The sequence below is a fragment of the Aythya marila genome (assembly GCF_965140915.1).
Source record: "Aythya marila genome assembly, chromosome: 10".
In the NCBI taxonomy this organism is placed as follows: Eukaryota; Metazoa; Chordata; class Aves; order Anseriformes; family Anatidae; genus Aythya; species Aythya marila.
Genome location: NC_139051.1, coordinates 131,048 through 148,614, shown reverse-complemented (window position 1 = coordinate 148,614; position 17,567 = coordinate 131,048). Strand labels below are relative to the sequence as shown.

General features: G+C 39.5%; 1 protein-coding gene across 1 annotated transcript in view; it reads right to left on the bottom strand.

Annotated features, from left to right (window-relative positions):
• FGD5 (FYVE, RhoGEF and PH domain containing 5) overlaps positions 1–17,567 on the bottom strand; it is a 98,775-nt gene that overhangs the window by 6,487 nt on the left and 74,721 nt on the right. Inside the window, exons 11-17 of the mRNA XM_082768574.1 lie at positions 16,366–16,437; positions 14,609–14,677; positions 8,230–8,313; positions 6,567–6,646; positions 3,654–3,753; positions 1,916–2,053; positions 724–826 (exon numbers count right to left, since the gene is read on the bottom strand). Coding sequence (XP_082624700.1) covers positions 724–826; positions 1,916–2,053; positions 3,654–3,753; positions 6,567–6,646; positions 8,230–8,313; positions 14,609–14,677; positions 16,366–16,437 — 646 coding nt within the window. The remainder of the gene's footprint in view (positions 1–723; positions 827–1,915; positions 2,054–3,653; positions 3,754–6,566; positions 6,647–8,229; positions 8,314–14,608; positions 14,678–16,365; positions 16,438–17,567) is intronic.

Below are 17,567 nucleotides of genomic sequence, written 5' to 3'. Positions count from 1 at the left end.
AACTAAATTCACCTGTCCCTGTTATTTTAGCTCTGACACTAGAATGTACCTACTTTTAGGGATTGTCTCCATGAATAATTGTGGGAGAACATTATTTCATGTTAATTCTCTGTTAATATATACATTTTTTTAAATATTTGTATTATATATAGAGAGAGATGTATACTCCCCCACCCCAATTTATCTTTGATTTGGGTGTGTATTTAAAACAGAACAGGGACTCATAGTGGGACAATAAGATACAGAGTTCTAGTTAGGCCATAGCTCTTCCACTTTGAATTTGTGCTTTCATCTATTCCAAGATTAACTTCCCATGTAGAAAAGCTCTTAGAGGCTCTGTACTTTGCCTAGGCATTTCTTGTAAAAGCTACAACAAGGGTGAGGACAGAATGAGGAATAGTAAAGCCACTGTTTTCCTATAACAGGAAAAATTCAGTATAAACAACAAGGAATAGCTATCGGCTATACTGTTTGCATCTCACTGTTTGCCGCTATTCTGGCTTATCAAAAGGCCAGAGGAACCCTCAGAGGACAGCCTGGCTTTCTAATAAAGTTTTAGCTGACATACAGCCTGCCAGTCTTGGGACGTCAATATGCATGCCTCATGCTTGAAATGAGAAATCCTGTCACAAAACTGAACATAGTAGGCAGGTCCTAAAACCCTCCCTGTTATATAAATAGGCACCAGATTTGTCAGTTTTGCCAAGAATGAAGGAACCTTACCTCTTTTCTTCAATTCCATATAGCAGCTGTCACAAACTTTGGCTGCTTGATCTTTGAGGTACTTCAGAGGGTACTTGTTTCTTGAACAATTTCGACATACAATCTGTTCCGGAAAGGATAGATGCATTTAAATATATTTTTAATTGGACATATGCACATACAGAAAAAATCCTTCGAGTTGTTTGGGAGAGGAAGATGAATAGTGGAGCACATTTGACTCTGCTACAGCAGTGTCAATCCTGGTAAGCCTACTGATTGAACTGTGATTGCTGTAGATTTACACTGTTGTAAGCTAAGCAGAACTGATCACAAAATTTAGTTGCACACCATTGCTATGCTTATCTCTGCAAGAACTTACACCTTTCCCCCTATCAAAGCACAGAAAAGCCACTTTAATATTACTCTTGTTTTCATAGTTTTGTTAGTAACATTATTTTCTGAAGCAAGTTTGCATGTTCCCACTACCCCTGTCTACGTACTGACTGATTTTTCTCCGTGAATTTGGGGGGAAAAATATTTTTTCATACTAGCAGAAATTAAAAATTAAAAATAATAATTAAAAAAGACACAACATACTGAGACTAAAAGAGAACCTTGGTTCAAAACTGGACTGTAAATTTGTATGTATAAACAAATCTTGAGTCAGCTAAAGGAGTGATAAAGGGACTAGAACACTGGGAAGCCTATAGATCCTCATGGCTTTAGGGCAAACGGCAGCAGCTCATCAGTGGAGCATAGAGAAAGCTTTCCCTTTGGTTACTGACCAAATCATTCCCTGTCACTGAATTTCATCACTTTTTTTTTGAAGATAATTTTAGTAGCTGTTATTAGGGGCAGGACATGGATTTTTGACTGCTCTGGTCCATACCTTTAATCTGTATTTTTAGTGTATTGCTTCATTGTCTCTAGTTCTAGCTGTGGATCAGATACAAGAGCTGGACTCAGCAACAGTTACCATGTAAGCTTTCAACTACCAGCCTTTGGGAATTAATTTGCCTCTCAAGGGGAGGTTGCTGTTGTTCCTACTAGTCATTAGAAACCTAATTACCTAATCTAACAGGGCACTAACAGGTTCTGTGGGAAGCCAAATTCTGGTCTTGATGTTGCTACAAGTTTGTAGAAATTACACCAGTGTCAGCCAGTGTCTCAGAAGTGTGAATACAGCCTCCCTGAGGAGCTGTACATCTCTTACCTTCCCACAGGCGTGGCAATGATGTCGCCTCAAAGTGAGGGTAAAATCACAGCCACAGTTCATGCACATCATGACATGGGACACAGGTACCAAAGTAGGAGGCCTCTCACCCACGGTTATTCCAAGCTTCTCCCGTAGCTTAAAATCCAACAAGAATGAATTAAGAAGCATCCACACTTCTGAAGTACAAAGTGACTTCCCTCATACAGTTTTTTCATTGCAGTCCACCTGCTACAATCCCCATTTTTTCTAATTCTCGATGCACATTGAGATAGAGGTGCTTCAGCACTGAAAGTCTATGGCCAATCAGTGCATGGTGCTGTGAAAGCCAGCCACAACAGGTAAGAATCAATGTAGATCTGTTGTTACTGGTCAGGCACTGGCAATCTTCCACATCAGACAAAGATCTTATTCATTGTATATGCAAATTGTGGGTAAGAACATGAGTTAAACCCATCTTTTTATTAGCAGTTTTTGAAATAGCATCGCTAAAAAGCTCCATAGTTTTCAGCTGAAAAGAGGTTGAGCTCATTATTTCATTACACCTTGGAGCAGTTTTATCACTGGGGAAGAGATAGGACAGAAAACGGTAAAAACTTGTTTCTTTTCCAAAGCAAATTGTGATGTGCACAAAGAGGAATTTATCCCCACACAATCCAAATATCTGTAAGCAGCTTTAGAAAATGTATTCACTATTCCTATTGCATTGGAATGCACCAGGCTGCTGTTGTGCAAGTGCCTATGCCTGTGCTCCAAGCCCATGGAGCCATGGTCGATATGAAACCGAACCTAATTTAATAAGCCACTGCTGATATGCAGGTGTTACTTCTGGTTCAGCACAGAAATATTTGGGGTACCACTTTCAGTTCACAACACTGTAGTGTTTGGCACAGGTAGTGCACGGTCTTGTGCCTTTGAAGGGCTGTTTGCTAGGAAGGTTTGCTATGAGGAAAATAGACTCCTGCAAGCAAATAGGATGCAATTCCTCCAAATTTCTTCTTGTGCACATTCAGATTTACATCAGAAGTAGAGATGTAAAAGAAATTACTTTTCCATGTCTTGAAAAAGGCTTTGATTTTGCTATGCAATAGAATTTCTAATTTTTATTGTTAAAAATTTGAAAGCAAATTAACTTCAGGGCAGCAAGATTTTTTTTTTTTTATTTAGTAAAATCAAAGGGTTCTGCTTAACCTAAAATAGAATTTTTACTTTTGTCAAGCACATTCTTTGGCTTCATAACTGAGAGCAGTACAATTGAAATCAACAAGAAAGTAACCATATACATCAATTGTGCAGGTTCAGTTAGAATATTGCTGGTGAGGTTTGCATTGGCAGTGGCTTTATTTGTATAATATTAGTATAGCTAATGGATAGTTTTGTTTTCTTACATCTACAGAGTTAGTACCTGTTTTTTGATCATCCAAGATAGTTACTGTTTAGGACCAAATTTTGCTCGTCTTCCTCCATGAGAACTCATATTTAAGCAAAGACCACAGAATACAGAGTGTGATTAACATTTCAGGTGGCCTCTCAAACCACGAACTGTGGTATGAGATTTGTTATTTAGGCTTGACATACCAATTTAAATGAAAACAGTAAGAATGTCCTGCCCTAGGAACTCTGCATTTTATAACCCTCCTCCTTCTCTTTCCTCCTTCCCACTCCCTCTCCCTCTGTGTGTGTTCCCATTGCCCTCCCACTTCCCCTTCAAGCACTGAAAGATTTGGCTTCCTCTTACCTCAACGTTACTGTGGAAGGTGGAAGTATTGTGAGCTTTGTAGTCATCAGGGATGTGCCTGCTGATGCAGCTGTACCAGTCATCCCTTTCTGAGCAAGAGCTGTGGAATGAAATACAGCAAAGCAGTCAATGCACAAAGCACATCAGGAACCAAAACAAGCAGTTTCTGGATCTGAGGAGAAAATCTTCACTTTATGAATGTATGATTTTACCCACTCATGCGTTGGAACAGTTGTTTTCAACCAGGAACAAAACTGACTGTTGTATTTATTCAGCTGGGTGATTAGTGTAGATCAATGGTTATGACTGTGACCAAGAAGGAAATCAGTGCTCAGAAATGTTTTTCAAAGTAGTTTCTGACTTTTCTATAAGCTGGTCAATCCTAGATCACATTAGACTACAAAATGTTTCTTCTGCCATGTCTGCCCTAGCTATTAGGCACTCTAAAGCATGTAGTGTCGCCATGGGTTGCTCAGAATAAGTGTGTTTGTGCTCATCTCTACAGCATTTCCTCTAGTTGCAGTTATGCGTGGAGGCTAGTAGTTCTCCGAACTGGCCTCTAGATGCCCCCTTTGCACTGGACAGAACAGGGAGTACTTTGTGCTTCCCTGTCAGTACAGCAGCCCCAGAAAAGCAGCACGCTCTAAATGCCCAAATGCGTTTTTTCTTCTAGGACCATTAGCTGGTCCTGCATATGTTAGCTGGCTTTCATGTTGTGACTTCAAACTGTGTGCATAATGTCCATCTGAAATTGTGAACAGCTCTAGCTGTTTTCAGAATCAATCAAAGGAGAGGATGCAGCTCAATGTGTTGTTCTCCCTTCCCTACGTCATACCAGGTACTCATGTTAAAGCTATCCACTAGAGTTCCTTTTAAAACTAAGCACTGGCATCGTTGCCAGCTGCTGTTCATCTGTGATTTCCATACACCATGCTCAGGAAGGCCACCAAACAAGACATCTAAGGACAATTTGTCCAATTTGTCTTTTGTGGTCTTAAAAAAAAGGGTGGGGGGGGAGTGGAAGAGACGAAGTGCCCGAGTTAATCAGTGATCCCTGACTTGGCATTCCTCTGCACCCTGAACATAAGCCCTCATCTGTTAAAAACACCAGCAGTCATTCAGTTTACTAATAAGAGAAACTGAATGGGATGGGATTTTGTCACAGTGCTACCCACTGTTGCTCTGAATTAGTCTCACAGGGTGGTACACTGACTGCTTTCTCCTAGTGCTCTGTTGTTTTATAAGGGCACCAGATGGTTGCCTCTGTGTCCAAAAGGAATATTTTTGACATGTAAGTAAAGGTGTAACAGCAGTATCAGCCTTCTCTATAAAAGTTCTGTGCCCAGATCTATCACCTGCTCACTGCAAGCCCAGAACATGGCTTTTTGGGTGAGCAAGCCATTTTCAGTGCAAGATGTGAAGACTTTACAGCACCACCTTCTCATACAGCCGTGCCAACTTTTTTGCCTTTAGCTCCTGGCGATGATGTATTTCCTCAATGCACATTCACCTTGTCTCATGCAAATTTAAAAGCACTGAGGTTTTTTGATAAGCAACAACTGGCCTTCAGTGCAGGCCTGCAACACCCCAGTTTGAACAATAAAAGACACAGTTTTTAAGGATGCTTGAAGCCTTCTGGTACTTGTTTTGGCTAAGCACAGACTTCATATATATGAACATAAAAGGACCACATAAGCAGAGCATCCCATGCTGCTTCCTGGGGATGCCAGCTTCAGTTGGTCTGGATAAAAGGGGCATACAGCAGTTACTTCCCCTCTGCAATACAGAAGTACCATACACTTGCTTTTTTAACTGTCAGCAGGTGATTCAGAAGTACTGTGTGTATATTTTGAAGATTGTGATGAGTGTGCAGATCTAAGAAAATCTCAGATGTTTTCTCATGTGCTGGCTGTAAAAGGAAACAGACAAAGACTTTGACAGATATCTAAGCACTGTCCAAAGATGGCAGATCTTCCTAGAAATATAAGAGTTCCAAATTCTGATTCTGAGTAAGAGAGTGTCTCTCTGTATACCTATTAAACTGTGTAGTTTAGGGAAGTCTGCTGTGTTTCCAGCCATGCTGTAGCTGGAGACTGATGGTGAGGAAACTGGTACTTGAAGTTTTGAAGACTTTTTAATTTGGAAGAATTAATTTTAATAACGTTGCTAGGATGCTATATCTTTTATAGTAAACTACACCTGAAAATCAGTCCAGCTCTAAGTAAATTTGCAGGATAATTTTGGACTAGAAGCATGAAATAACACAGTACACTGCAATCTTGTGATCAGAAACCAACCTACAATCTCTTTTTACCATTATTTTTTAATCCCAGGATAGAGATCCTGGCTTTCAGTTGCAGTCAGTACTAGCACTACACAAACTCATTAGTGAAATTCCTTTTGTTAGAAAGACCCATGAGATTGCCAATGAAGTTCAATTTTGTCTTTGTCATTTAAGCATTATTAAGTGCTTTTACGTCCATTGCATGGTGTTACCTATTTACAATTCTCCAGCAATTTTGCAACACTGGTTTTATGAGCTAAAAAGTATAATTGTGAAAGGGAAGTATAACATGCTTATGGTGTTACAAGGAAAGAGTGTGAGAGGTCAATGGAAAATCCTCAGGCTTCTTAGTAAGATTTTATTCTCTTTCCTCTCTCTTTAAAATGTTTTCAAAAGCTAAGTTCTAATCATTACTCATTATATGAGTCAAATTAGCTACAGTTTATGAGGTTTGCATTTATATCTTCATTGTGTAATCAAGCGCTTAGCCATTGTCTGTCACAATAGCACAGACTGAAACCAAGTTAGAAGAGAATGAGAGACTAGTTAAGGCTTAAATATTGGTTAGGTTAATCTAGAGATACAACTAGAATGTAAAACCTTTTGCCATGGCAGTCTGGGGACAGTACCTTGCTGACAGTGTCAGGCAATATTCATCATATTCAATCTTCAGGACGTTTTGGGCTTTTTCTGTCACAGGGCGGCTGACCTAGAAACAAATGCCATGAACATAAAGGTGGAGTTAAACTGTCTATAACACTGTACAACTCTCAATGCAAAGGGATCTTTGAAGTCCCAACCATCTGTTTCATACTTCAATGCAAAGAAATGGGCTGGTAGGGTTTTCTGCGTATTCTGTTTCTGGTTTAATGGGGAATGCTTTCTGTTTCAATATGGTGGTGGTGCAAAAGGGAAAAAGAAAATCATTTAATCCAACTTGAAAGGTAAGGATAAAATATCAGTCAGGGTAGAATTTTAATATGACAAGCTTAGGAGATATTTAGTCTGAGAAGTGTCAGAGCATTTTGGGAAGAAGCCGTGACTGTTCCGGGAATGAATGGAAATAATTTTCTTCCTGACAGGTAGATCATATACAGAGCAGTACTTTAGATCGGTGAATGCCTGCCTGGAGCCAGGCTCTTTAAGAACAAAAAATACTTAAAATCTACAGCTCAGATAAAATTCCCCGTCATGTAGTGTATTAGTCATCTACTAACAGCAACAGGCACTTAAGAGAAACATAGCTTCACGGTACTGGAACTATTATGCTAATGACTCAGTGTTTCAAATGTACTAACAAGTACCTGTTCTGCAATTCCTTACTTAGTGGTGGTACTTTTTGGCAATTCTTATGTCAGATGGGAACTCATAGTCAATTTTAGACTATGATGTCTGTAGGGTGATTAGCCTGCCACCTTTTCATAAAACCCTAATACACCTTGTATCATTCTGCTGAAATTCATAATTAGTAATTCACGTCTTGCTTGTTTCCTAGAGCACCAAGCTCCTGACTTGCCACCTGAAGTCTTCTTTCATAAAAATACAACTTGGCATATTGGCCATAGAATAGTTAGGAAGGTTCCTGGTGGGAGGTATGTAATGGTCAGCTAGGTCAGAGCCAAAAACCACTCCAGCCCAAAATCTCCTGTTGCACAGGTACCAGTACCACCTGATGCTTAGGGAAAGACCGTAAGAACAGGATAATTGTGTCCAGTTTCTGCAATCTGCAGTTAAGGAACTTACTGAACAAGAGATTATCTCTGTATCATTGCATGTAATAGCACCCAATACACCATTTCCTCATGAAGTTTTAGAATCCAATAACATTTCTGATGAAGACAGTCAAAGGTCACATAAAAACCAGGCAAATGAAAGCTTATATAAATTCTAAGTGGCATGAGTTTAAAATCTGGTAGCCTAAGCCCTAGTTAATGTGTTGTAGGGAACAACTGTGCATTGTCTGGAGACATGAGGAGGGGAATGGACCAAATAGGATAATAAATCTTTTCTGTCTCCAGTTTCATGATCGGATAGTAAATCTGATTTTGGCTTGCATTATTCATTGCAAGCCTGAGTAAGGCTGTCATACTAAGCCACAACCTTACAGTTAATGTTATGTTTATATTATTTTTCCTTCTATCTCCTGGAAGAGGCAATGAATGGAATCCTCTGATAGCAGGTCGACTCCTTCTCTCCCCTTGCCATGAACTGGAAATGAGACATAAACCAGCAAAGTACTAACAGCTCACTGTATAACTTTGATTCCAGCCTATAATACAGATAAGGCATTACCTTCATGCCTGACACAGCCAATGTGTTTTTCAGTCGGTATTTGCCATCCTTCTGGGGATATGTGTACAGCAGAACATCATTCATCTACATGAAGAGAAAGACAAAATCAGTAATCTGCAATATGGTTTGCAGGCCTGACCATTACTTGTGGGGGGGATACCCAGAACAAGCAGTAACTCGATGAACTGTCAGGATTGTTGCTACAGACAAGCCCAAGCTGCATAGCTTAGGTCAAGACCTGCATTTACAGAGAGCTCTGGGGAGTCTGGATCCAGGACTTTGATTCCTTCCCATTTTTGAAGTTGCTAATGGCTAAGTAAGTAGATATTCAGCCCCCTTCTTATTCAGCTTGGGTAAAACAGGTTCTTGTTTTAAGGGCAATGCTGTGTTCAAGTTGGGAAGACAGGCTGTACTTATTACCTGGCAATACCAACTAACTGCCTGGGATGCTGCTGCTCTGACTCTGCCCCCCCGACAGCGAAGCTGTGGTGGGTAGGGCTGGGCTTCATGGACTTCTGTTTTCAGGGCAAAAAGGAAGTGGAGGTAGGAAAGTTGCCAAGGTCTAGAAGAATGACTCAGGGAGGAACGGTTTGGATATTTGAGAGAAGTAACCAGACTTCTCTGCTAGCAGAATTCTCCCAGACACACAACAGCATTGCTGGGTCCAAGGGCCACAGCAGAGACCATGGGATAGCAGAATTAGAAACATTTTTTTTTAATTTTATGAGGAAAAAAACATCTGTAACTCAACACCCCAAATTTCTCCTTAGTTCTCACAGTTCTTGGCATGTTTATCAGACAGCTTCATACAGAATAGGATCAGATCTTCTCTTCTGTTTGCCTATCTTAATAGACATTATTGCAGCCTTTTGCCTCTGTGCCAGCAAACAAATAATTGAAACAGTGGAACTGGACCTGGCAGGTCTTTGCTGGCCTTTCCTTCCCATACTACCAGAAGGAAAAACTGTGTCAGTGGGCCTCAACATTGCTAAGGTAATGCTTACATGCTTGCATTCTCTGCTTTACTTGAACGAGCAGATCATGTTCTGTTGTTTTCTTTCTCTGACATCAATACCAATATGCATAAGTTGCAAGGCATAGGTAATAGTGTGATGACACAACGTGTCTTAAATGCAGAAATTCTGAAGAGAAGTTAAAAAGTAAACAGAAACCAGCTTCACTTGGATTCCTCTGTGACAAGGACATTTTAATGTAGCCAATTGGATGCTAATAATACTGCATTTTGGAAGGAAAACTATAATAAAGGGAGAGGCTAAAAAGAAGGGAGAAAACTAAAGAATCATTGAAAAATGAACACAGGATTCCCCCTTGTCTTGTGTTGGCAGCCTGTCCATCCAGGTTGTGAACATGACCTATTTATGTAGAATACATGTCATTTTTTTTTAAATTTGGCAATAAAATAACATATCCTTTAGGACTGGAATTGTCAGGGTCTTGCTATTACTGCCCAACTGCCTAAAACAGTTGTTGTGAGGTTTTCATTCACTTGCTTGTCTGAAAAAAATGGAAGTAGAGCCTTATGGATGTTTTCTTAATAGATCATACTTCAGCTTTCTTACAGAGCAGTTATAGTGGTTAAAGAAAAATGATATGGGATATATCTTTATCACCTTGAAGTTAACAGCAAAATTGTTGCCTTTGTTAGAGGGTCACGAGCTAACTCATGGGTAACAGTTCATTAAGAAGCAAATCAAGTTTCTGTGCATTAGCTGCACATCTTTAAAATGAACATTGCCACTAATGTGGGGCAAAATATATTGGAGTGACTTTCTCTAAAGCATCTTACTTCAAATTTTACTCTTAAAAATTGAATTGATTTTAATGAGTAAGATCAACCAATATTGTTGTGGAAAATTATGAAATATTTCATTCTAACATTTTAAAAAGGAAGTTTTATTTTTTGATTCAAATAGTGTTTCTTTTTGTTTAGGATTTTATATCAGTTAAAATTAAAGGATGATAAGTGAAAGGATTATATAGGCATCCCTAAGATTAAATAAACTATTTGATTTTCATCTATTATACATTGCTTAGTGGAGGAAAAAAAAAAAAAAAGAGAGAGAGAGAGAGATTTGGTTCTCCATTATTTTTAGCAAAAAGACTCCCAAGCTTCCAAGCTTTCCTTCACTGACCACTCTAGGGTTCAGTTCTCTGTGGCCTTCTAGTAAGTTATAATTGATGCAGAATTTAAAGCTCTTTTAATATAACACTTTTAAACTGAGGGTATTAAAACATACTATCAAGTCAGAAAGGACATCTCAGACTCTAGTCTCCATCTAGTCTGAAGTGGAGTATTTACTCCTTTGCAACAAAACAATAGAATTTCCTTAGAACAGGGTGACAAATGGCTTGTCACTGTATTTTTATGCCATTTGCTTAGTGCTCCATAATTTACCTTCCCTGCTAACATTAGTCCAACCAGCTCAGTGACACCTGCACAGTACTGACCACGTGATGATTCCTAGTTTAATTACAGCTATCCATAAACAGAAAACTCATCGCAACCTGCTGAACACTGAGCATCTATGAGGCTAAGCTAGCAAAACCTGAGCAAATGTAAACCTCACTGTAAAGCAGTTGTAGGTGCCAGTACTTGAGGCTTGTTTCAAACCACAAGAAAAGGTAACTAATTATGAGCACTAAGCCCAAGAAAGTGAAATCCTAAGAGAGTTCTTTAGGATTCTGGTGTAATGTGCTACTGGGTTTCTTGGACAGAAAACCCCATTTAATTTATTTATTTAAAAAGTTATGTGTTTCTTTACAAAGCAACTCATCCTTTTATTACTGTTGATTAAGAAAGAAACCTTGATGCCTACCATTGTCATGGCAGCTCAAATCAATATCCCAAGATTTTATTAAACATTAGTGATGACTTTGTTTTATAATTGCCCAGCAGAGGCTTTTTACCTCCTTCTGCTTTTTTTGCCCAGTATATAAAGGTAGGCTGTGATTCTAATTGCGATCCCACCAGCCACAGCTTGTCACAATGAAATTATGACAAATATTTCAAAGCTTGCTAGGCAAAGCACACAGATTTTCATGAAGAAAGGGTTTACACTCGCTGCTGTTTCCTTTGCCATGTCTACACTGGAGACCTGAGCGGTGGCTACAAGAATGGTATACACAGAACTAGCTTGAGTACCTGGGGCTCATGCATCCTTCTGCTTCGTGCTGCACACTGTTCCCTGTGAGGAATGTGATATAATCCGATCTTGTAGCCCCTCAGGAATCTGTGGCGAAAGAGCTTGACTGCCACAACCCCCAAGTACTTCCCATTAGTTTTTGGGTTTTACACACTTTGTCTTTGCCAAAAAAGTTTTGGAACAGCTGGGATTCCCAAACTGTATACATATTGCTACAGGAGCAAATACTCCTTTTCTACACTACCACATGCATACACAGTCCAAAAAACATAACACAGAGAAAGAGGGATATTTCTGCTCTTTTCTTTTTTCTCTTACTACTTTTTTTTTTTTTTTCTCCCTCTTTTTATAATTCCCTCTGTTGTAATGGGAACCCAGTAGAATTAGATGTCAGACCAAATTGTCTAATTTATGGTGTTCAAATTTAATGATCCAAACAAGCTTATGCCATGCTGAATGGCTAATGCCTGTATGTAGTGCACTCTGTGTCTAAAAACTCCTACCATGTTTGTTTTTTTTCTGAATATTTTAAAGGATAGTTCCTTGTGAACCCTGTGCTGTTTGATTTAAGTGTTAAACATCCTCTGAGTGTCAGTGGAGCAGCATGAACATGTGGTGGGGCTGCATTTTCCAGGCTCTGACTCAGGAACCTCCCCTATACTCCAGCCCTGCTGGCTAGCCCATTAGACAATCTCCCATTTGATAGCAGCTTCCCACACCCCATTTGCAGCACAAGTTGTCTTTGTAGAGGAATTCTTGGAAGGGTGAGATAAGAGACAGTGTCTGAGTTGCAAAGTTCTGTGGTTGGGGGGCAGTCAGGGGCCTGCCAGCATCAGCAGCCCCATACTGCACTGCAAAGAGGCCCCAACATCCTTGTAAACAGAGACTGGACTCAGGAAACAGGCGCCCAGCAAAGCTCACCAAACATCCTGCCAGGAAACACCACATTCAACAATATCATCAGCCTGCACAAAACAGTCAGCTCAAGTAAACTTGTAATACACATGGTGTACACCTCAAAAGCCCCTAAACACATGTGCTACACATTCATGCATATAGGACCTGTGCACAGATCTACAATTCTTACATTCTCAGAGCATAAGTGTGCATACCACCAAAGCACAACCTGAATGCAAAGGCCAAAGAAGAGTTTGGCACACACACAATTTTTATGGTACATTCTAACTACAACTTTAGTTGGATGGGCTCATCTCCTGAGATGTTTACGGACTAAATTCTCAGACTTATCCTTCAATGTATACTCTTCTGATGAAATTTTCTCCTGGTCTTGGGCTTGACTCAGCTATAGACAAAGTTCATTACAAAGAACTTCAAAAACGGTGTTAATGTAAAAATGTTTTGGATAGATAAGGTAAACACTTATTTCATCTAAACCAAACCACACCTGTACGTACTCACATCTGATAATCGTTTGGAGTGGCAACTGAAGCATCATAAAATATATATATATATATATATAATTAAAAACAACAACAACAACAAACCAATCAGTGTGAATGGTTTTTGATAAATACATCAGGGTAAATTCATCTCCTACCCATATTTTACCATGTCTTCAAAGGATTTAGGTACGGTCCTTATAATATGAAGGAGTTAAACAAATGTAGATTTTAAGAGACAATATTTAGAGGGTTATTCTAGTCTTGAGGGTTTGTGTTTGTTTTTCTTTCCCTTGGACATCTGAATCGAGATAGAACATGGGTTAGGCTAGATGTGCTGCCAAAGGGAAGGGTATGTTCATGCGTATCTTAGCTGTTACAAAAAGGTGTCAGCAGTGATGGATGGTGGGGGCCTTAAGACTGATGTAGCAAAGGTGCTACATGCAAAGATAGAATATGTTGGTAGAGTTGTGCAGTAGTTATCTTAATGTATTCATAGACCGAATAGTCCATTAAACACTTGAGTGGTGGTGGCATAACAGATACTTCACAGTATTAGGAGATAATGCAAAACCTTTCAGATGTTAATGTAGGAATTACCACATTCCACACTGGTTCTGTTTCCTACATTTTCACCATCCTGCTCGTGTACAAGTAGAAAATGTTAATAAGAAGAAAAAAAATAAGAATTAATGGCAAAATGTATACCTTCTATAATAAACCTCTCACAATGATCCCTGGGTGAAATGCTGTCAGCACTTACAGAGGCCACAGCAAGTATGTATTCCAGACATGTAACCCCCTTATTTTAAAATGAAGTCTGCAAACAAGTACTTTGATGTTAATTCCAGCAGTAAGGCTCAGTACTTTATGTTGCTTTTCCAGGAAGGAGATTCTAAAATCTCTACACTTATACAGAATTTTTCAAACATTAACAGGTAAGCATCACAAATCCTATGACAGGCAAATATTATTTTCCCCTTCATACAGATAAAAGCATAAAAATAACTGTGATTATACAATAAGCTACCTGCAAAGTTGAGAACAATGCTCAGGAGCATGGAGTCTCAATGTAGTGTATACAGCCCAATGTAGTGTATAAAGTAAAAGAGAAAGCATGGGTGTTAACAGCAGATCTCCCAAATGGTGGGTTTTCATCTCTTTTGATTTGTGAATACTTAAAATCTTCCAGTAACTGATAACTGGTTAATTTTTCTTAACTATCTTAGAAGAATTGCAAACCCTCATCGAAAACTGCTGCTTCAATCAACAGAGATCTGGAGATGTGTGTTCAGAGGGACTATACCCAGGTGGTGCACACAATTATCAGGTTATTTACAAAGACATGGACATCAGGAGCTAAAACCCAGCCATAGAGCTTCAAGGATACCAAACTCACCCAAAGACAGCTTTCCTAAACTTTACCGGTAGTGTTCTCTATTGTTTCTGGTAAGACCTCCTAAGGCTTTAGAGGTAGATTTTTAAGTATGAGGCTTAATTGTTGAAAGTATTCCTCCCAAGCACCTTGGAAACCTGCACTCTCCTTTGCAGAATTATGGCCTAGTAGTCAAGGCTGAATGGAGCTGTGGTACAAATGGAGGGCTGCACAGCACTTACTCTTATATGCAGGGCCAATGAGTACATGTGTGAAAGAGGCTACAGTCTTCTGTGTCTTTTTAGCAACAGAAACCCACTTACCACATCACTGCTTACAGTTAAATGACTCGCAGCCCTGAAATCTCTTCTCTGGTTTACAGCTGTGTAAGCACAGGAGAAGATATGAAAGAGATAGTAAAAATGTGAAAGAAATCCTACCAAGAACAAATGCCGAGGGTGCTTGTTTTTCCCAGAGACTTTCATCAGTGTTCCCTCTTTTACAAAGACCTAAAGGGAAAAAAACAAAAACAAAACAAACAAACAAAAAACACTTGTAATCCTGAGACTGCATTCTGAAACTTACTGAGAAAAGAGAACATTCCTCATGTAGAAGGAGGCACTCTTAACTGCTTTCATCAGCATAGTAACAGATGGATACCTCAACATCTGCTTCTAGCCTGACTTTATGGCTTGCATTTGTATCAGTACTGAATGGCTTGGAAACCCATGTGTCAGACACCAGGCAGTACTCAGCCCACTGCGTCTGCACCATGGACTGCAAGGAGACTGTCACAGATTTCAAAAGTAACATATAAAGGGCTTCAGAAAAGAACTCATTCTCTGATTATGAAAAATAGACAAACCAAAAAGAAATGCTGAAACCTTTTCACATCCATACTATGCCTACACTAAACCTGTGTATGTTTGCAAGCATAATACCTTGTCTGTCCATATTGTTACTATGTATGTAAACAGGACTGTACATGTAACCAGCTAAAACAACGTACTCAAACTTAATTTCAATAACATTTGAAAAGGTCTAAAATAATTAAAGCAGCAGTGGATTTACAGACATCTACTCTTTTCTAATGGAGAGCAGGATCTGGTGTAATTTTCTACTCTAGAATTGCACTGAGGTTTGCAGAATTTATTAATTCACTACTTGGCAAGGACAAGTGAGGATACTGATGTTGGAGAAAAAATAAGAGGATCACTGCAATGTTTGGTTGATGAGGATTCACATACTAAGAGTATGCATGCCTTGAAAATTTCTTCATGAGTTTTGTTAAGGACAGTAGTGGGATGAAGGGGAATTTAGGGTTGCAGAACTCTAGAAAGAAATCTTTTCAAGTGTAGAGGCAGGTTGGGCCTGAGGAAACTGGAAAGGTTTGAAAGAAAGGAGGATAAATTTGTATTTGATGTGAATGGCAAGACACAGCTATATAATTTCCCACTTTCTGTTCATGTGCTGCTTAAAAGTGATGTCTTGCATTAAAAGTTGCAAGTTTAGGCTGGAAATTAGGAGATTTCTTCTCAGAAAGAGCAGTCAGGCATTGGAATGGGTTGCCCAGGGAGGTGGTGGAGTCACCATCCCTGGGGGTGTTCAAAGAAAGGTTGGACCTGGTGCTTAGAGATGTGGTTTAGTGGGTGACATTGGTGGTAGGGGGATGGTTGGACCAGATGATATTGGAGGTCTTTTCCAACCTTAATGATTCTGTGATTCTATGAAAAGAACAATTGCAGAATGGTAAGAATAGAAAACTGAAAATAGGTAATTTCCCCTGATTTAGGGATCTAACCTACCCCCAAAAATTTGAGCCTTTCCAGGCTGTAAGGAATTTCTGCTCGTACTTCAAACCTTTCAACAAGAATATGTAAGAAGGAAAACAGCAGCTCCTCCAAAACACACTACATGGGGTGACTGAGGACAGATGGTGTGAAAAATCAAATGGCCGTTCTGTGTAAAAACGGCTAATGCTAATGCCTGTCTTTGCAAGTGCAAGGCTCTCAACATGCAGTGCTCCTGAACAGTACCAGAGCGATGGCTTTTTACATAAACCAGTGCTACAACTCTTATCACAGCGGGTCAGTAAACAACACCTGTAGATGTCTGAAATCTGGCCATCCACAGAGGCAGAGATAAAGCTGGCCAGAAACAATGTCCTTATCAGCATAGGTCTGCCTGCAGTACTCACCCTTCCTGGCTGGAGGAGGCCCCTCTGCCCCCTCACACTGTACTCAATGTGTACCAGCTTCTGCAGGTTTTCCTAAGAGAGAGAAACAACATTTAGGAGACCACATGGTGATTGCTTTTAGAAAAGCAGGCAAACCTTCCCTCAACCCTCCTCACCATTTTATTTCTCAAACGCATTAAAGTAATATTACTGAACTGGGTTTCAGAGAGAATTGAGCTCATGGAATTTAGGTGCACAAAGTCTTCTTCCAGCCTCATAGGTTTTATGAAACCTCATCACCTGCATTCACATCTGCTTGGCCTTCTACACTCCTGTCATTTTTGATACTTCTTTAACACTTCCTCTGTACCTCAGTTCACTTTCAAAAGAGCCTGCTTACTCCATGCAGTATTTATACTTAGGTCTCTTTGCTGACTTTCTTTCTCTTGGAACCAGTAAACTGGAAACAGAGACAAAGTATAATATCTGCTCCAAAGGCTTGTTCATTAGTGGCATGACATAGATAATCCAAAGCATGATTTGATACAAGAAGATCATTGCTAGGATTATCTGGAGGTTTATATTCTGTGCTAACAGATTACTGACTTTGCACTATGGAATCTGGAAGTTAACTAGTAAGCAGTTGCATCTCTTTTTTGATACTTTGCAAAGATCAGGAAGCCCATTATCAAACTCTGATGCTACTAACTGCCTACTTGACTTGAGAGCACAGACAGTGGGCACTGGCATGTGGCATGAATTTATCTATAAAGATGGTAAATAAATTTAATCTAACTAAGCTTCTGCTCTCATAAAAAGATGGTATTGGGTAGAAGAGGGGTCTGTATCTGTGAAATATTGTTAGTCTTTTCAAATCTCCTTCCACTTAGTAGTTAATGCTGCTAAAACCCAAGCTTGTACATAGGATTCAGCCGTGGTTTTAACTAGTCCAGAAAGTAGAATGGGCTGCACAGCAGCAATCACTAGAATATGTCTAAAAGTTATGTCTCTTTTGTCCGAGTTAGCCATTGTGTCCTAAGTCCTCAGTTACATACAAAGAAAAACTACAAACTAAGGACCACATTTTATATACCTTCATCACCTGGAAGCCCTTGACAACTGTTTTCTGCTATGGCAGATAATAGTTTCTTTACCTGTGCTCCATTGACTGTCCTTAAGCTATCCCTGGGCTTAGTTAGACTCTATAGATTGAAAAATGTAAT